The sequence below is a fragment of the Rhea pennata genome, chromosome 1 (assembly GCF_028389875.1).
Source record: "Rhea pennata isolate bPtePen1 chromosome 1, bPtePen1.pri, whole genome shotgun sequence".
In the NCBI taxonomy this organism is placed as follows: Eukaryota; Metazoa; Chordata; class Aves; order Rheiformes; family Rheidae; genus Rhea; species Rhea pennata.
In genome coordinates this window covers 179,512,372-179,534,288 of record NC_084663.1, presented here as the reverse complement: position 1 = coordinate 179,534,288, position 21,917 = coordinate 179,512,372, and the positions used below count along the sequence as shown (strand labels likewise).

General features: G+C 36.2%; 1 protein-coding gene across 1 annotated transcript in view; it reads right to left on the bottom strand.

The window, feature by feature from the left end:
• DIAPH3 (diaphanous related formin 3) overlaps nt 1–21,917 on the bottom strand; it is a 229,113-nt gene that overhangs the window by 195,373 nt on the left and 11,823 nt on the right. Inside the window, exons 3-4 of the mRNA XM_062576182.1 lie at nt 13,315–13,488; nt 7,458–7,562 (exon numbers count right to left, since the gene is read on the bottom strand). Of these exons, the coding sequence (XP_062432166.1) occupies nt 7,458–7,562; nt 13,315–13,488 (279 nt within the window). The remainder of the gene's footprint in view (nt 1–7,457; nt 7,563–13,314; nt 13,489–21,917) is intronic.

The window sequence follows — 21,917 nt, the reverse complement described above, 5'->3', positions numbered from 1 at the left end:
TTACATTTTAAGGCATTACACCAAAGACAGAATTCTTTTTAGAGTCAAAAGTCAAGAGGAAAACAAGTCTACTCCACCTAATGTCTGCCTATAATACAAGGAATAAAACAAATATTTTCTACAGAGCATACATAAACTCTAGAAGAGACACATACAATGAGGGAGAAGACCCACATTTGGCCTGATCCAATTGGAAGGTCTCCCTTTTTTGTGAGCAGCGACATATCTATTGGAATGAGAGCTCCCAGCTTGCGTCCAGGCAATCAATTGGGCTAGCTGGGCTGATGTGGCCTTGCTGACTGAAGCAGAGGGTCAGAACTGAAGCTTTGAAGGTTAAACAGTAATGTTTGCCCAGCAGTGCCTAAAGGTGGGTCAGACAGGAACTGTTGGCAAATGCTTCTTAAACAATTGGATGCTCCATGCTCTCCCATACCAGTTTAGGATGGGATAAGAGAGCGTGATTGTATAATTATCCTTCCAGGCAGGAGAAGGAAATACTAGGTGCTGGAAGATGTCCATAGAAGGACATCCCCCAGCACCTAGAAAGAGTTAGGAAGACCTGCTGTTAACTCTTGATAAGCCTGTCCTTGGCTGGATTTCCACAGTAATGGCTCTCTGGAACCTCCCTCTCGTTCCCAGGAACCGCAGCTACCAACTGTGCCCCAGACTCAGCCCAGGAGTAACAACAACCACTAAATTTAAGATTTGATTAAATTGAGAGTTGCTAAATTAACAAAGGACTGAATAAATATACAATTTTTCATTTGTAGTATAAATACTGTATTACCAGCAACTATTTTTAAGGACCCCTATAACAAGATATGTAGGTCTGTACATGCCTGTATATTATTTCTTTAAAATAAGAGTCTGAATTTATGAACATTGTGATCTGTGTGACTTTCACTTCGAATTTAGATCTCAGGCGGTGCGCTTGCTGCTCTCAACCTTAAGAGATCGCAGCTGCATAGGCATCATTCGAACTCATTTCCCCCAATTAGTTTCACTTTGGCATTATGAGTGTGCATGTGATTCCTGCTCACATGCCAAAGCCCCTACATATAACACTATTCTACGACACAGCATTAAAGAGAGTTCCTTAACCTAGCAGAGAATCAAGTCCTATTGTTAAGTCAGGAGCTGAAGATAATTACTTACACTACATTAACAACTTAAAATTATGTACTATCAGTGGTTAGGCAGCCTCATTACATCATTATATATAGCTTATATAGATTTTTTTTTCCTCATTTTGGAAAACAGGTCCTCAAGAAGTGTGGAAAAACTACACTTTCCTCCTGGAACAGGATGGAGTAGCTTCCGGTAGAGAGATGAAGTTAAAAAAAAAAATTGGGAAGAATAATTAACACATCAGGGGGTTGTACTGCTATTCAGATGGATCTTGACAAGCTGGAGAAACAGGTCGAGGAGAATCTTGTGAAGTTCAACAAAGGGAAGTGCAAAGTCTTGCAACTGGCAGGGAATAACACAATGCACCACAACAGGCTGAGGCTGACTAGGTGTAGAGCAGCTTTTCAGAGACTCATCTGGGGATCCTGGCAGACAGCAAGGTGAACATAAGCCAATAACATGTAACATGCTCTTGCTCCACAGGCAAAAAGAAACTTGGTGTTTGCAATTTTCTTTTACATTTCGTGGTCACCTCATACCCATAGAATACATAGGTCAGAATTACCCCTACAGAGGGTGAACTCACTTTAACCAGTTCAGATATTATCTGGGTCCAAGATTTAGCAGCATGTATTTGATAATGAGAGGATAACATCTTCTCTAAAAAATCTAATTGGCAGCTTATTCTATAAACAGGTTTTGTATCATATTCCAAGCCATGAATCTAAAACTAAGGTGCTTCCAAAGTAATCCACCTCATCAAGATGGCATAATAACTTGTGCTTCCATGAGCCTGGCTCCCCTACAGTTTAAATACAGCCATATCTAAAAAGGTATTTAAAAAAACAAAAACCCTCCAGGTCAAAAATGAGAGAAAAAGATCTTAAACAAAAGAAGGCACTCATAACATTAAGAACTACATAACAAAGACTTGATAAAATCTGAAATTTAAAAGCTACGACACTCTAGATTGCACAGAATGCTGCAAATTAACTGGTGAAGAAGAATCAGGGACAAGTGTCAGTAAATGGCTTGTATACAGCGCACAAGCAGTGCACACCTCCTTCTAAATAATCTCCAAACATGTTAAGATTAGGTTTTTCTATGCTAGAGAAGTGTCTCAGGCAGACGCTATGGAATTTGAGTTATGGTTGTGATATAAGGAAGAAATTAAAGTCCCCAGCTTATCTCTGCATAGAGGAGACAACAGATTGACCGGAGACAGGCAACTGACTCTGCTCCTAGCTGCCCTCACAACCCAGCATTTGACTAATTGTTATAGGAGCTCTGCGGGTGGGAATTCTCCTGACAGCTCCTGCTGTGCGTAGACTAATTGATAAGCTCTACATGTCTGCTTAAGTGCAAAAATTAATATCCTGGATGGAGGAGAACCTGTCATTTTCAGTGACTTCCTCCTGCAGTTCCTGCTGTAAAATTGACCAAGCTGTATATAGCTAAAATACTTCTAAATGGTCAGTTAAATTTGTTCCTTCTGAAATAGAAATGGTCATATAAACAGTCTTTTGTACATAGTTAAGAAGCCCATAAGCAATGGATTGACTATGCACTGTAGCAGCCACATCTAGCCCAATTGGATCAGGATTTTAAGAACTCACAAGAATGACGGTTCAGAGAGTCTCATCTGATCCAGCTGAAGACACTGTCACAAGCAATGGAGATTCCCATTAACACCCAGGTAGTCATCAACCACCCTGCTTTAAATTCACTTTCCCATGTGACCATTACCCGTGCAAATGAGCCCCAAAACCATGCATCTATTTTATTGGGTTTTTTGTCTTTTAGAAAGAGAGAGTGGTAAGTTTTATTTTTATTTTGTTTTAAAGCACTCAATGTCTGCAAAACACACTCACAGTATCAAGTACCACTTATCATTCACAGTTATACTTAGGCTCTTCAACATAAAAAGAATATGATACATCTGCTAGTGCTCAAGTAAAATGAGAACTGTATTTGTTACTAATGTGAAACAGATTATATTAGCTATAATTCTGCACAGGAAAAGACGTTTAAGTTCAAAATGCTTGAGTTAACTGAGAAACAGGAAATATCTTGAGGCATCAGTGCCTCTAGAAATTTGATCACTCAGCTGAAGAATAACTGGTCTGTGAACAGATGCAGTATGAAGTCAGCATTAATTAATTCAATTATAACATTACAAGGGAATAAGCTGCACAAGAACAAAATAAATCTAGCTGCAACAACTGTTTAAAAAAACATTTTCTGCATGTTCAACATACAGAACAGTGAAACTTATGATAGGGTAACATTATAGTAATGCGACATTTGTTTCCCCTTGAGTATGGAGTCCACATTGTGGAAATTGATTTTTTTTTTTTTTAATTCTTCTGGGTAGGAACTGTATATACTTACATAGCACTTAAAATCTGACCTCAGATGAAGTACAGTACATACAAACAGTTATAAAAACATGGAAGATATATCTGACACTATAATCTTTTACAACAGACAGATCCACACATTTAGTAGGTGGGAATGCACACTCACATAACAGACTGAACAATCGACACATCTTTTTCCAGCTGTTTCCTGATAAATAAGACATGACACAGTGGATAGAAGTTTTATTCAAGATCTTCAAGTCACAATAGTTTAAGCAATATGCAATACAGTGACTTTTTTAAGGGAAGAAATATGACTTTATCTAAACATTGTAAATTGCTGAGGAAGCACTAGCAGACTATTCAAGTACATAAACAAAATTCTTCCATGTATACAATTTATGCAGTCAGTCAAATTTTTACCAAGTGCTACTACACACAAGACCTTGAGACTGTTCCTCTTTAGCAGTTTTTCCACAGGGAGCCCTTAACATGATATGAAGAGTAATGACAGCAGAATACTTACAGATAATATGTACAAGCATAGCCACCAAGCAAAGTGGAAGTGAAATGAATGACTATTGGACTATGCATGTCAGGGGAACTCTGGCTATGTGTAAGTAACCTTTTTAAGCCCAGAAATGATGGATTCATTCTAAACAGCATCTCATGCATGGGTGAAGCACTGAGGTCTCAGTGCTGCTTATATGAATTAGCACCTAGGTGTAGCCTTGCTGACCCCAGCTCAATTTCTAGATGCATCAGTAGCAGAGCTATGCTTTGTGAATATTGGAAAGGAGTTTTGCAGCTCTGTGAAACAAATTCTGATAGTGAGGTCATTGATGAAACTGTCTCTATTGGAGTGCACTCTTATCATTAGAGGCCGCTACATTTTCAGTGACTCAGAAGCTGTATCCTCTGTTCTTCATTTTAATTGTCTTTATAACGATAACTTGTCTTTTAGATCTTTCCACAGAAATCTGATCACCTTGCACCTTGTTTTCGGTATACGAAATCCACAACAGAGACACTTTAGACATGCAGCTTGCATAACCAATTCATTCATTGGAGCAGTGGGGTTTAAGTTATTTTCTCAGTTTAAAGGAGGCCAGGTCATAACGCTATAGACAGGCTGAAGATGAGGTTTTTTGTCCTCATACAAAATATTTCCCCCCCCCTCCTTCCATAGGGATGATTGACTCAGATTTTCAATTATCTATCTGAGGAGACAGATGCTAAGAAAGCTATCACAAGGAAAACATGCAACAGTGTGCTTACACTGACATGTCCACAACAAGCAAAGCCCAACACAAGGCTCACAAAATAGACGCCACAGCATGCCCAGACAGTCTATCTGTACTAGAGGTCCACTTAGGGCCTACCAATAAGGCTAGGCCATGCTCTTAAAACAACCTTGAGGAAGACTATAACCAAAGGGAGACTATAACCAAAAACCACATACACTGACCTCAGCAAATCTCAGGGACTAAGCTCACAGGTTTAACTGTAACTTCTTGAGGTTCTCAGGTGAGTCAAGTAATCAAAAGCGTGCAGGTTGTATTAGAAGAAAAACTTCTTCAGCTAGCCTGTTTCCTTCTTCAGCTAGATTGTACCCAGTCTCTTCAAGTTGGATTGTTAGTAAGGTAAGGCCTCCTCATGGCCACAGAGTATTTGAGGCAGTAGAAGCCTAAATTACAAGTAGTTTGACACCACCAAGAAGCCTACTGCCTATGAAATAACCCTTCAGTTGTCTCTCTGAAGGGCCAAAAAGGATCTCTGACGAGATATAAAGATACTTGCCCCCAAGGTTTGAAGTTAGAACTTCATCCTCTCTTTCTTTTGAGTACCAAGCAGGGGCAAGAATCAGCTCTAGAAGTCACACTATCAACAGAAAATATATCTCCTTTCAGAGAAAATCTTGTAAGACCAGTCTCTGAAAAGGAGTTTGGAAGCAACAGCGTAATGAAGCATATGAAACTGTTCCAAACCATAACATCTAGACCCATTCATTAGTGGCAAGAGGACTTCAAGACAGAAGAAAGTAAACTAAAATTAGCTGCTGGCTTGAAATGAAGATAAGATTGAGAGATGAGGGAGTAAAATCAACTTCAGAAAATATGAACTATTAAAAGATGTTACTGTAGTATCATTCATAGGAAATCTGAGATAGTATTAATTGCAAATAATATTCAGCAGCATTTAGACAACTCTTCTGAAAAGAAGGCATGATGCCACTTGCATCACCTCAGCCTAAGTAAAAGTTAAGTAAGCACCTTGGGCATGCCATGCACTCTCTCTAGATAGATACCTTGATAGGCCAGCATGCCTGGGGCATGAAAGAACATACTGACAACAAAGAGTTTGTGAGGAGGAAACTTTCCTATCACACTAGTTCCAGCACTGAGGCAAATTCATCCACAACATTACTATATTCAAAAGTTTGAATTTCTGCATCACAAAAATAGCCTCTTTCAGTTGTGCAGTGGCTGAACACTACTTTCAGTAAAGGATACAAGAGTAAAGACATTAAGTTCAGGAAAGACAAGGGTTTTTCTGCATGAATCAATCTTTCATGATCTCCCACAGCAGAAGCGGGGATGGGTGGGTTGCTGCAAAGGGAGATGGAAAGCAAATAACGCTATTAGGTTCTTTTGTAAAACATTGAAAAATGAGTGGGTTGGAACAAATCAGAGAATGCTTCTACCCAAGGTCAGAAAGCAGGAAGAGAGTCTCAACATCATCATGATACTAAAGTTCCAGAAGAAGATACTGATGCAGCAACTCTGCACAGGCGTTCATATCTTATTATCACATTATATTTTATGCCAAACAATTCAGTTCTGAAAAATAAGTGAGGAATTTTGGGGTATCAGCAACATACAACCCTTAGCTGTTACGTGCTAGGGAACACAATCAAGAGTGCTATGAGATTTACCAGCCTGAAGTTTCCTGATTTCCCATGGAAATATCTTTTTATTAAAAAAATAAAAAATACAAAATAAATTTAGAAAGCTAAGAAAATCTGCTGAAGTCTCCCCAATCATGGTATCATGGAATTTAAAACTAGGCCTTTTAGCCATAAAAGTTGCGGGCAAGCAGCTTTGACAACCTTATCTTTAAGTAGAATAATATCCAAACTGTTCTGTCCTGAACCAGACAACCAGTTTATTAAAACCACTGGAGCACTGAACTAATAAGATAATTCATTTTAAATAGACAATAATATAATTACCTCATTTAAATTATCATATTTAATGTTTTCCTTTTTCAGTATTTAGTAATAATTACATACTGGCTATTTTTAAATAACTAGCTTTGATTCTTAGATTCTCACTGCTCCATGCATGCAAATATATCAATTCTACACCAAAGGGTCCAAAAATATAAGCATCTAACACAGAGGATAGCCCCTATTTTGCAAGAATTAAGTTTTTTTTTTTTTTTTTTTTTAATGTCAGCTTAATTCTTAAGCTGCTTAGAACACAATTCTTCACACTACCCTCTAAGACAACCAGTAAAAATCACTATTACAAATAATAATCTATGTAAAAAAAGGACTATTACCTGAGTTCATGTGCAACACCTGTTAACATAGTATCACTACATAAATTATGTACCAGCATCAAGGATAAGAAAAGCTAAACAATTAGATAAAAATTTTAAATGGTACTGGAAAGAAAAAGCGAGCCACCAAAAACAGAAAGGCTTCTGAAGAATCTTTGTCTCCACTACCAGTCATATCTCCAGTATAAAGATTACTCTTCATACAGAAGTCACCTCGGGTACGAAAAGCCATCTTTCACCGCAGTTTATAAAATAAAGAAATCTTGCCTTAAAAAGGCGGGGGGGAAGTTGTCTGTGAGAAATAAAAATCAGTCAGAAAAAAATATGTCTGCACCACTTTTCCTCTCAAGTGGTAAATAATTTATGTTTCAACTCTTTTTTGGCGTACTTTAGAGATCTACTTACAGACTTTGAAGCAGTGCTAATATATTGCATCACCATTTCTTTTTTGGTATTAAAATCCTTTTCTCTCAGTGGTGCCTTCTTATCTTCATTTAAATTCATATCCTCCTAATAAGGGAGAGAAAAAAGAAAAAAAAAAGTTTTAAATGTCTCCCAACAATACTGTTAAGACACTGATTCCAAGGTAGCTTTTCAGTACATACATTTTGAAACAAAGAACTACTAAGGAAAAATTTCTACTTCTAAAGCAAAATAAAAGAACTAAAATATGAATCTGAACAACTGAAAGCTAATATACAGGCAATTTTATGCTACATGCTAATTCAAGCTATTAAAAAGTTTATCCACTTTTCCTAGTAAATCATAATAAAATTAGTCAATTGCATTGAGATAAACGAGTTTTTAAGACAAGATTATGCTAGCAATGGTTGTAATAAAAAAAAAATACAGAGAAAAAAGATACCAGAAGAAAAATATTCAACACTTCCTAGAAATCATATAAATTTACCCAAGCCTGCCTCTTCCGAAAGAGATTTTTAAATGATATTCAGCCTTTTGCTCTTTAAGTCTTCCCCCTAGTTCCCAAACACTTAATCCTGGACAGTGGAATCAGCTTTGCCCCAACAGTAGTTCACAGAATAAGAGTCACCTTACAATATGCAAGACCTAACTTCTTCACAGAATCACAGAATGGATGAGGTTGGAGAGGATCTTTAGAGATTATCTAGTCCAACTCCCCTGCTCAAGCAGGATTATCGTGTCCAGACGGCTTTTGTATATCTCCAAGGACAGGGACTCCACAACCTCTGTGGATAACCTGTTCTAGTGCTCTGTTACTCTCACAGTAAGAAGTTTTTCCTCACATTCAGATGGGATTTTCTGTGTTTCAGTTTGTGCCTCTCATTCTATTTCTGGGCACCGCTGAAAAGAGTCTGGTCCCATCCTCTTTACAATCCCCCTTCAAATATTTATATGCATTGAAAAGATCCCTCCCTATCTCCCTCAGCCTTCTCTTCTCCAGGCTGAATGGTCCCAGCTCTCCCAGCCTTCTCCGATACAAGAGATGCTTCAGTCCCTTAATCATCTTTGTGGCCCTTTGCTGGACTTGCTGCAGTAACTCCATGTCTCTCTGGTACTGGCAAGCCCAGAACTAGACCCAGCAATCCAGGTGTGCCCTCAATAGGGCTGAGTAAAGGAGAAGGATCACCTCTCTCAACTTGCTGGCAACACTCTTCCTAATGCACCCCAGGATATCATTGGCCTTCTTGGCCACAAGCGCACATTGCTGGCTCAAAGTCAACTTGTCACCCATCAGGGTCTGGTGTCCTTCTCTACAGCAAATCTTGATGATTTGAGCATTATATCAACATCTTCAACTGCTGTCAAAACTACTGTTACAATGAATTCATGCCAACATAAACCTAGAGGTTGATAAAAACAGAAGCAAAACTGCACTCAAAGCCACACAGTAGCTATTCATTGACATTTCTGATGCAATGACTTCTAGTGTTCCAGCATAGAAATGCTCTGATCATTAATCAGTCATGTATCTATATGAAATGGCATTTCTTATTATGCTAGAGATAAGAAAAGCTTTAAAAACAGTTTATATACACACACACATGTATGTACATGCACATAGATATTCTTACAGTCACTCAAGTTTAGCAAGAATAACTGCAGTAATTTTGAGCTGAGACTTATAAGATGCATCACCATCAGCTTTCACTAGAATAGTGATAAGAAATCACTGGATAACCACCTCAATATCAAGTTATTGCACCTAGTCAGACATCAAAAAATAGTCAGCAAGCATATTTACACCTGTAAAATTTTAAGAAAGAAAATTAAACACTTCAATTTTATAATACAGTGATAATTTAGTTTCCTTCTCTTTCACTAATTTTATTTACATTGAATAATGTAGAATCAAGCACAGTTCTTAGAATTTTAGAGTTTTGTATAAGCCTGAGCTGTGAGAAGACAACGCAAAAAATACTTGATCTCATTAAGCTGAGTTTTTTTAAAATACATTTAGGATAATCTTGTGTAGACTCTGTTTCCCCTCCCCCACCAAGTGTTATTGCCTGCTTTTCTTAAGGCCTAGAAGAAGTTGCTCACTTCAATGCAGTATGCACTTAAATAATGTCTTTGCTTAGACCTATTTGGTACAGAGTACATGCTGTAAAAGGATCCCTCACTCAAGCAATATTAATAATATAGTTTTTTCTTTCCTCAGAAACTACCTTATATATTGGCATTGTTTCCTACAGTTGAAAACAAATGTAAAACATTCCCTTAAACAACTAAAACAGAGAAAATCATACCTAATCTTTTCTCAAAGCTGTTCTGTACTTCAAAATACTGTATTCCTTTCATCAAAAATTTCATGAAGAAACTACCTGCTTATTTCCAAGAAAAAATTCTAGCAGTACATAAGGACACACAAACACATACACTCTTGAACACCTCTTCCTCATGGTGATGGCCACATTTTTCTGTATAACAGAAGTTACGGGAATATCACCAGTTCATCATTTTTCTTCTCATTACTATCTTTCTTATCCAGTTTACTTGAACACAGTCAATGTTAAATCAAGTGTTCTTAAAACTTTTATTTTCTCATCTATCTGGATCTGGAAGAAATAGCTAGGCCCTGACATTATCCTTTTAACAACCACAATCCATGAATCAACTTGACAACTGTCTTATGTAGTACTTGCATATTGCCTAAGATTAAACTAAATATTGGGGGCATTACCTTCACAAGGAATACTGCAATTTCTAGTTTTTCTTGGAAAAAAAAACAAAACTACAATATTATAATTTATTTAATGATGTGAAACAGCGCATCATCCAAGAACACTGCACTGACACTAACCATTCAATGGTAGAAAACTTTAAGCATAAGCACACATTCATTAAAACATTGGTGGGATCATAGACTGCAAGCAAACAGCATGACCTTCCAAGATACATAAAACAGGGGTAGGGAGAATCTTTTACTTACACGCACACGTTTGGGGGAAATAAAATGTTGAAAGTCATTCAAAATTACTTTTTTCTATCATAACTTTCAGAAGATACTGCTGATTTAAGATGAGACTTATAAACCACAAAAAAGTGTTTTTAGTATTTCAAAATCAAAGACATACAGTAATCATCTGTTCAACATAAGGACACAAATTCCTGTATTAAATGTTCTTTTAAATGGTAATGTCAAAACCTAAAATTTAAATCAGTTCGTCAACAAATCAATCTAAATATTTTTTGTGTACTATTCAAACTTTTAGCAATTAATTACATAAGTTGTCAGGACTTTTACAGCACATCTGTGACTTTGGACATGACTGTATTTTTGAATTTAAAGCTTTAGAGGCTACTAAAAAAAAAGCAGGTAAAAAAGTACAGATCACTTGAAGTAAATTGCAAACAACTACTTAACTTTTCTTTAAAACCAGAAATTCTCATGAAGTCAAAAAAGTACTATAAATTTAAATTCACAAGAATTGCTTGAATGTCTTTGTGCCATATCTAAGACACTTCTTTATTTAGTTTGTTTATTTACTGTTTTTTAAACTAAAGCCAGACTCAAAAATACTAAAGTGTTAGCAATCTCTCTTGTCTTCCAATTGTTATCTTGTATAGGTGTTTCTCATTTTAAATAATTACAATGTAATTAACTACCTTTCTGTATTAAATGCAAGACAACTTATGTATGACAACTCTTATTGCCAGGCAACACATCCATTATGATACGCACATTACAAACAAAACTGTAAATGACTACTGACAGCTTTTATAATAAAATTAAAAATTAGTCTAGGTTGACATTAACAGACTTCTTTTTTCTTCCATAAGTTCCAAAAACCATCTTTGGAGCACTGTGCCACAAGATTCCTTTCCACAGCCACATAACTGTACGGCAATACTTCACATGAAAATATGCTTTACATGTATGCTTAATAATATTAGCTTTCTTAAAATTATTATATACACGGTGTTTTTAAAACCCAGAGATACTCTTCTCTTAAATACTAGCCAACTGATTATTTTTATTTTGGTAAAACTAGCCCTAAAAACTTGATTACAGCACTCAGACTGTTCCAAAGGAAGAGGAAAAAAAAAGTCACTTAGTTTGATCGAAACTGCAAACCAAAGGTTAGAATAATTAGCTATATAATCCATTGTGACTAAATATAACTAAGCTGGCTTTGATCTGGTCCATTCAAATGTGGATAACCTGAATAATCCTTTCTGTGTCACATAATATGGCTAAAATAGTACTGATTCTTCTTTGATAAATTACTGTAAGTGCTTTGTTATTACAGAAACTAGGAAAGCATTCACTTTATCCAGGAAATCATCATTACTTTAACATAGTTTTGCAAACAAGTTATAAAATTGGAATAAACTACATGAGGAACCAAAGATTTTAATACTTCTATTTTCCTAGGCATGCAGTACTAGGGTTCTGAAAATCTATTGAAAGTTTCATTTTTTTTTTAATAGCCTAGTCTCAATATTGCACAGTAGCTCATAATGAGGTAGCAAAGAAATATAACGCATTCTGGGGGTGGGAGACAACTTGAACTTTTTTACAACCCCTTCCCTCCCCCCTCAAAACAAGTCCTTCTCCCATTTCCTAACATTTAAGCATTTCTTAACGTAAGTAAAATATCCTAGACACCAAGGTATACCAAAGAGGAAAAAAAAAAAAAAAAAAAAAAAAAACACACGCACACACAGACACTACAGGAGCAAAATACAAACACAAAAGTTGCCAACATAGTAAATCACCCTTCCCTTCACCAGCATCATCAAAAACCTGAATCCTGCATTTATACATACCAGAATGGATACCAGTCTTCAAGCACATTAAAGTCTCCCTCAAATTAAACAAGCAACAGTGACCAACCATTACCACTAGTCTGAACTCACACAGAATCAATACAGAACAGAAATACTATACACCAGCAGCAACATATTTTCAAAAAAGTTACTCTACCACTGATCTCTCAATCATACTGAGTACTAGGAATTGTAAACTTCATAAAGGTACTTCTCTCATAACCCATTTAATTTTCCCAACATGCCGGTCCCTGCTAGCTCCTCAGTAACAGGCAACAGTTACTTGCATCTTGCTATGAGGCAGAGAAAGAAATAATCTACGTTATCACTTCCCTTGCTAACATCTGTCTCATGCTCTTTAGCTTGCAGTCACCCTTTTCTCTCAAGGACACTCCACATTTAGTTTGCAATTGCCCAAAATGTTATCATCTTCCTCATGCCAAAAACTCTGAGCCTTCTGAGGGAGTACCAATGCCACATGGTGCTTCAGGGAAGCAACTGTTCCTTCATAGCATGGAAGTATTGCAGCTAAGGAGGGAGATGACCCTGAGACTGAGCATGCAAGAGACTGCATGGGTTTTGGAGCCCTTTTACAGACCCTGCTTTAGAGGAAAGAGCTTTAAATGCTTTTTTGCAATAAGTAAAATAGAATATAACACCAGAACAAAACTTTGCTGTCATATTCAAGGCATATAACTCCTTTATGAATTTTTCAAATCCTCTTAGAAGCAAGCAGGATTCCCAGGTTCATTGGTCCTCTCTAGCACTGTTGCATAACCTCACTTCTAATATCAGAAACCTTTCATTTCCACTTCAAGTGCATTTGCAGCAAAACATTCTCAAAATAATCTAGAGGTTTTGCCCTCTAAGCATCTTAGAAAACATACCATTAAAATAAATAACAATAATAATAATAATTCAGGTAAAGATCCAAACACAGGAATGCAAGCTTCTAGCTGATAATTAACTATGTTGTGGGTCTTTAAGAGATCAGTAGTATGACTCTTACCATCATTTTTTCAAACAGTGCTATGATTTCTCTTTCTGACAGGGGTTTGGGAACAAAATCCTCCACATCCGTAGGTGATGATGACCACTCGGTAGAGTACGATTGTTTCATGTGTGGCAGAGGAGGTCTCTCCTTTTTACTTCCTGGAATTCTTATACTAGCAAACCTATCCAACTGAAAACAGAAAAGGTATATTATATCAGATACTATTTCCATTCCTTGTAGTCCTAATACAGACAGACATTTTTGGAGGCTAAACATTCTTATCTTTCCTTGAGTATCTTTATGTTTAGCTATCTAATTTTAAAGGAGTTTCCTAAGGACACACACAACCATCAGTTGCCTTAGTACTTCAGTAAACAGACTAGAATCACATTAAGTTTTAGAAAAATCACGTAGAACATGAAAATTCTAAGGGAGCTTTGGAAGAAAAGTTATCCACCAAACAAACGAATGCTTTGAAGACTTCTCCCTAACCATTACATGGAGCATATGCAAAAGCATGGTTTTAAAGTATTTTTCATTAGTCTGGAACTGCTGTTCTCCTAACATTGTAATTAAATATACAGATATGCAAAAAAGTTAGCTTTGTTAAAAGATGAGTTATCATAACTAAGATACTTCTCTATTTAGTTTTTGTCTGTATTATATTATCCAAAACTTAGATTTTATAAATAAATTCATTTAGGAGAAGTACAAAAAGAAAATCAGCTCTTTTGGTAAGGCTAGGTAGAATGCATTTAAAGTTTTACCAATAATCCTTAGGGCTTACCATCAGCATGTGGCAAACACCCCAACTTTACCCATTGAAAAGCCAAAGAAACTTCTTTGGAAAAGCTTTCTCCCCACCTCCTCCTACTTTCTGGTTTGGTACTTAAGTGACTTTTTAAATAAAGATTTTTTAGTAATTATTTTCACTGACAGAGCTTGTATGTTTTAATGTATATTGACAAGCAGAACACAAAGTTGACACAGTCAATGAGATGAGCTAGATCTAAATCATAATCAAGTCTTTTCATTGGACTAGAACAGCACCATTACATTTGTCAAAACAGAAGAAACTGCCAGTAGCACTTGATACATGAAGGATTTTGGACCTGATTTCAACAGTATGGTCTTATGTCTTTGAAATACAAGGCAAAAATATTTTGAGACTTCAACATATGTTGTGTATGAGTACTTTGAGATATCACTTAAGAACAAAATAACTAAATTAAATGGCAAATTACCATAATATCTGTGGTGTTTGGTAACAAAAAATATGGTTGCAGTGTTCCACTCTAATCCAACCAGAGCAGGAATTAACTATCATGAGGAAAGGTTCAAAAAGTTCAAAAAAAAAGTTAAAAAAAAAAAAGTAATTTGCTCTATTTGAAACTGAAAAGGGCATCTTTGGAACTCAGAATTAGTTTGCAAGCCACTCACATACAAATGGTTGTAGTACTTGCAAAAGTAGAGAAGAAAAATAGTGTAAAAATAAAAGAAAAAAAAAAGAGGAGAAAACACACACAGAATGGAAGATGGAGCCCTTCAACATCGTATCAAACCAGAGCAGAGCAATGAAGAAATCACACTACGGGAAAAATTACACAGATGAGACCTAGGAAGAAAGAAAATAAAACAAAACCAAAGGAAGGATAATATCATTGGAAGAGAAGCGTAAGTTACTTCTGGCAAAGAATAACTCTCATCTTAAGCATGCAGCTATTTGACTTCCTGTCTTTAAAATCAGGAGTCTATAGCAAGCATGGAGATGAAACCTGATTGTAGAATGAAGTGACCAGACTAGAATCTCAAGAAAATATATCAAATGATAATCTTCTCCTTAAATAATGGATTTCAATGAGCACAGATGTCAGGAGAGTATATTTGTTCCAAAATGTGCATTAAACAGTGGCTGCTTCCCTGTGCCCTACCTCTTAGGGCCTTTTTCCTAAGAAACAAATTGTGATATTTGAAGATTCTCAGTGCACAGAGAAAGTTTTGGAGCAGCAGTAGGTAGATTTCAGCACATGGCTCAGTAAGCAGAGTAAGCAGATTTAAGTTAGCTTTAAGAGATTTGTGCCCTACAACCCCAACCCATCTTTCCTCAAATATTTCAGCTCCTTCTTTATAATCCTTCTTCCCAAGTTTCCCATCTTCCTTCCCCTGTACATCCCTTATACTTTTATTTACCCTTATCTTCCCAAGTTCTCAACTCATCATGCAGACAAAACATAGTGCACACCCTAATTAGCTAGCAATGTTTTACAACACAAATGAAAAGAGGTTACACACAGCAGCTTTCCTTTTAGCAAAAGCAGTAGTTTGGTCTTCTCTCAGAAGCCAGCCAACAGCTGGTTTCAATGGATTTTAAACAGAATAATTGTATCATCTTCCATAGGAAGCTAGGATAACTATTAGCAAATAACCAAATAACCATAAGTAATTTCTATTTGGAAGTCAACAGGAGGTAGGAAGCATCTTGCATTTACTTCACTAAGAGCATTACTGAAAAGGAAGGGAGGAGAAGGTAAGCTGTAGGTATTAAAAAAAAAAAAAAAAAAAAAAAAAAAAAAAGCCCAGAGAGGCTGTGGAGTCTCCATCCTTGGAGATATTCAAAGCCTGAGTGAATATGGTCCTGGGGAGCCTGCTGTAGCTGACCCTGCTGGAGCACAAAAAGTTGGAACAGATGATCTGATGGTCCCTTCCAAAACCAGCTATTCTGGGGGTTGATATAAACTTAGATCAAATATTCTGACATTTTTCTGGAAGAAGGACTTTTCTGTTGATCTAAGGCAGTTGTCATGAGAAGAGTAAATCTTAGAAGTTAGAGAAATTACCGTTATTTTCATTTTTCTTTTTATGGAGACCTTTCCTACCCAAATCCTGATTAGATAACTAGTATTACTAGTATGTGGGTCATACCATTTACAAAAGAAATCCTGTTTATTATCACATCCAAGCCTCAAAGAATAGAGTCAATACTGTCCAAATATCGTGTCAACAAGCAGAAATGACTTCATGAAAGTGTTGCTAAGACATACATGTACACAAAAACCTTGGTCAAGAGAGTGAAAACAGAACAAAATATTGAACAGTAGAGACTTTAAAGAGCAACTTAGGTATTTTTCATTAGTATCTTTATTCTAAAAGGAACTAGAAATTCAAAAACACCAGCATGGAGCAAGCCTGCATCAGTTAGATGCACAAGGGCTCTCAGATTGGTTTCAGTAAAGGAGGGAATGAGAGGGGACAGATTGGAGAGGGGAAGGATGCAAGTTTTCTACACTTGCTCAATGAAGAGCCAGCTAGATACCCTTGTTTATATTTCAGAATTGAGCAGGAATGGGAAGAATGTTCTTGGCATAAAAAGCACTTAAGTTTCATTAGCACATTTTTGGCAAAATATTAGTGTAGTGTCCTAAATTTACAATCACTTAGAACAGCAGCATGAAATGATAACTTTTTCCTCCTATTTCTTCTTATTCTCTTTCATCACCAAATGGGCCCCACTAGCCGTATGTTTTATTATATAGAGCATTGTTTATATATAGTATATACAAACATACAAGATGTATGAACAGCAAGCCAATCTTTGGCTCAGCCAAGCAAATCAAATCATCTAATTCAATGATATAACACGGGACATTTAGAGACTTTCTCTTGCACATCACATGGTTCTCATGTTTCTTTTTAGCTGTGCGCAAGCAGTTAGGCTGCTCTTCACATGGAAGCACCAATAAAAGTTCCTTTAAGACAAAAGGAAGCAGGCCAGAAACACTCCAATCTTTGACACAAAATACTCCATGAAATACCAGAACTACTGTTATGACATCAGAAGGAGTAGCACAGGTTCATAGACTACTTGAAAAGTGGTATTTTGCTTCCTTTTGCTTGTTCACATTTTCATTTTGTTCTTTGCTTTTAAACTCCTGTAAAATGTTAGCATGTAGAATAGATGTCTTGCAACATTACAGTTTAGGCTATTCCATTAGTTTTCACAAAAGCACACTCTTGGAACCTGTTTGATCATGTAGAACAAGTCAGATGAGTCAGTCAAGTAGAAGTCAGACACTAGCCTAAGAACACATTTGAACACATGTCAAAGTAGTTATTTTTAATAATTTAAAACAGTACTACCTAAAAATAGGGCTCCTTAGATGAAAAATCCACACCACCACCTGCGTAGTAGTAGTGGGGGTATTCTATATAGATTTCTCTTTCGAATTTCACATCAACAGTGCTTTAAAAAGAGTTAGCATCTATTGCTATTCTATGTAAGTAAATAATTTCATGGTTCACAGAAAACACAATGCAGAAAGAATAGAAATTTCATTGCTTGAATGTAATGAAATTTACTGCTTGATGCCACTGGTGATCCAAGCACAAGGAGGAGGAAATGGTAAAAATATAGTTCAATAATCTTCCATGTTACATCAAAAACACTTTAAATCAGGCTAACCAATAGAGAATATCTAGAATTAGCTTTGATAAAAAAGTTGCTACAATTTAAAGAAGGCTTGACCTTCCATCTTTTAAGATGCCTGCCCTGCATTTTCCAATAAATATATACAGGGCCGTATAGAAACAGTTTTTAAGAATAACAATCTTCTGAACAGGAAAAATTTTTAAAGTCTACATAGAGCAAACATTAAAATTAACTAAGAAAGGGGGGGAGGGAACTGTTTTGTACAGCCTTGATGCAAAGTATTTCCATAGTGAAGTTCCTTTGAAGTTCTCTAAACTGAGATCTATTTTGACGCACTGATGGAAGATTAGCAGAAGTTGAAAGTTCAAAGGCAGTAAGGAGCGAGACAAAAAGTGACTGCAATTAAATGCTTCTAACCACTCAAAAAAAAAAAGTTAGAACTGTTTCTAATAAAGTATACAAAAGTATATTCTTATCATCTTAGCACTTCAGTGTTACTGAAGATATAAATATGTACCTGAAATAGGTTTTCTTCAAGAGAAGCAAAACTATTAAATTCTAAGAACAATAAACATAGCAGAAATATTCATTAAAAGCTATTCACAATTTAAAAATTGTAAAAATAATCTGGTTGTATAACCATAGAATAGCCCATATAGTGTTCTTTTAATTAAAAGTAAGATGATATTGAGAAAAAGAAAGTAATTAAAAAAAAATAATAAAAAGCACTTCAATAAAAAAAAAAGTTGAAGACAGTAAGAGCTTAGAGTAAGAGCATAATTCTAGAAGTAATGTATATCCATCACTACTTCGTTCAAAAAAGAAAAAAAAAGGACAGATTTTGTTTTGGTTTTGGTTTGGTTGGTTTTTCTTACTTCTCCATGCCCCCTCCCCTCCTTTTTTTTTTTTTGGATGTGGGGTGTGGGGGAAGAAAAAAGCAGAGAGAAAGAAGAGAAGAATGACCTTACAGACGAGAAACTTTTAAAGATGTAATTCACACAGTTTTCTCTCCTAAGACTAGATCCTCAACAGGAAAGGCACGAGGAGTCTTTTCTCAGAAAGTTGGATTTAAAGCAATAGATTGTTTATATATGCTTTAGCTTTTAGTCGTTATACCACCTACTGCCAAAGGCTAGAACTCCACTAATTAGCCATACGTTTTGGTCTAGCAGTTTGTTCTCTGAGACACAAACATGGCACAGCAACTGAAATAAAAATCTTAATGTTAGAATTGAAATACAGTGAAAAAGTTAGCTATGGTCAACATAAACATGAGTTACTGTGAGCCAGCTTTTAAATAGCCCTTTACATTTATAAACCTTAAGATCCCAGAGGAGCCTTGGTAGAAACTCTAGCATTGGTTGCTTCTTGTAATAGAATCTGTAATAGATTTTAAAAGTGTCTTAAGGTAGCATTCCTTGCAGTACTCTGTTTCATCTCAAAATTTAATGAAGCTACAAATTCAGATACTAAATATGGTGACCTGACATTACTAACAGGCTCTTACAGCATATGAGTTGTTACTGCACTGCAAATAGTTAGTTATACTACACAGTGAAGAGCTGTCTCGCACATCTCTGCTGCAAAAGATAGGCAAGTAAATTACAAAGTTGCATGTAACAAAAAAGTTGAGCAAGCAGGTCAAAAAGATCCAAGCTGCACTTTTTTATTGTGGATATACAAGAAAATATAATTATAAAAATTATAAATTACGTATCAACACAGTAATGTTCAAATTTCATAGGGGTTTAATTTCTAATCAGAGTTTTAAAACAATTATATTAAAGATATTACTTTAAAGGGAGCAACTGACAGGGGGTATCAACAGTTTTTTCAAGGCCCAGTATTCCTATGAAAGACAAGAGGAGAGGAGATGCATGCAGTAGGATCAAGATTAAATGAATGGTCTTTTCTTGCATCATAGAAAAGAGATTTATTTTACCTAGCAGAGCTCATACATTCATAGCCAACACGGTATGAACGTCACAAATTCTTAACATGGAAACAGCATTTTTACTACTTCAAATAAATAATCATAGAGCTTCGAGCCTGTAAGCTGGCCATCAAACTTCACAGAACGCTCGCCTTCACTGTGGCTATTAACAACAGTATCAGATTTTGAACTCTTTGTTAGTCCTGGAAATAACAGCTGTAAATTCAAAAATGAAGCAGTTCCCAGTTACCTGGGCAATCTAAGCTGAAGCTGATTAACCGTTAGCAGACCGTAACTCCTAGAATAGCTCATCATCCAAACAGAAGAAAACATGAGTTACTTCCTACATGAGTTACTTCCTGAGGAGCTCCCTCTGCTTTGTGAATGTTCTGGGAATCAACACATCAAGTGGGAACAGCCTGCATGGCTCATCTTATTAGCACAGAAAAGAGAGTAAGGAACAACTGAAATGAGCAACAGAAATGAATTAGTAACAGAGATTACACTGAGTCTAAAAAAATGAAATATGACAGTGTTGGACATAGATGCTTCAAAAGCACGCCAAAAAAGCATCTTGAACTTGGCAATACAAAGTTCAACAGACTACAATAATAAGAGATTCTAGAAATACTCACAGGCTCTCAAGAAACTGAGTACTTAATTTTGGTGAAACAATTGTAAGTTCTTTAAATAGTAAAACTTTTATGAGTAGCATATTTCTTCCAGAGTTCACAGTTGCAATAACATGGCTGTTCCGACACACAACAGCTACAGACTTGTAGGAAATATCAGCTGCTTATATTTCCTTAAGAAAATCTTGACATCAAAGCTGTTTCCTCAGTTCAAATCTGGAACTTCCTCCAAGTCCAAACTGTTTTTGGTCAGTCTGTATCTTGATAACTAGGTTTCTGCACTTACATAAATATCCTAACTCATCATTAACAGGAACAGCAGCATGGTTAGTAAGGGGGAATAGATATCAAAAAAAAAAAAAAAAATCAAAATCCTACAATCAGTATTTCAATTAGCATCTCCTGTGTTCCAGTAATCTTTAAGGTGTCTTGACAAACTTTTTTTTTTTTTTTTAATCCTCTAGAAATGATAGGGATATTATTCCACCCAGACAAAGTGCACCAGCTATTGCTCAGCAAGTATTACTGCAACTAGATATAGATTGCTGCAATACAGGAAGACTGTCCCTCTCAACATCATAGGTTTCCAAAGTAGAAAGCAGCCCTGCAACTTAGAAAATGTGGTATCACTACTGCTAGTAGTAGGCCACAAGCATGGTACCAGCCCCGCGAAGGTTCAGGATTGGGGCTCCTCCAACTTGCTTTGTCTGGATTGGTCTTAGCTTATGTGGAACTTCGTTTCCACTTGTTGCTATAACAACAAATACTTAAAGATCAATTACCAAATTTGCTTTACTTTTGCTTAGCTGTATACAATTTCATGGAGTATCTTTGCTAACAAATAAGTAGTGGTAACAGGTAGCAGCTATTCTTTGTACAGTGAATTAGCTACGATCTCAGACCAATGATGTATGCATTGTATAATAATTGATAAGTACAAGCATAGCACAACAGCAGAGGCCATGAAAGTTTGGGCACTGGCTGATAGCTGAGGTGTCAGAACTATGAACAACTCCTCTTTTACTGTGATCCCTACATGAATGAACCTGGAAGTCAGGTATAGCAGGTTTTTTTTTTTTTTTTTTTTTTTTTTTTTTTTTTTTGCAATAACAAAGAGCATGAAGAACAAGTAGCCAATGTGTATAAAACACACCATATATAACACACAGAGATGCATCACTGAACTGAGAGGCGATGCAGAAAACACACAGTGTAGTAGGAAATGTATAAAAATAGTCCTAAGTGGGCCCTGCATGATGGGAAATAAGCCAATGTTATACTCCTTCCAGCAGAAAGGAGAAAACTCACCAGCCCATCACTGAGGCGAGTAGGATGGTGGTGGGGCACTGACAACTCACTACATCCTTCTCCCAGACTGAAGCCATGAGACCCAAACAGGCAGTGGAAAAATGAGCATAACATCACAGAAAAGAAATAAATACTAGGAAGTTTTTTGTAGAACAGCTTGCAACAGTGTTTTTAATGAGACTAAAACTGAGATAGTTTGGACTAGGAACGTTAGCATCAATGCAACTGGACCCATAACAACTATTTGTTGCATTCTGATTAGATTACTATTGAGTTTAAATATTTTTTCCTTTATACACAAAGTGCATTTCCACTTGCC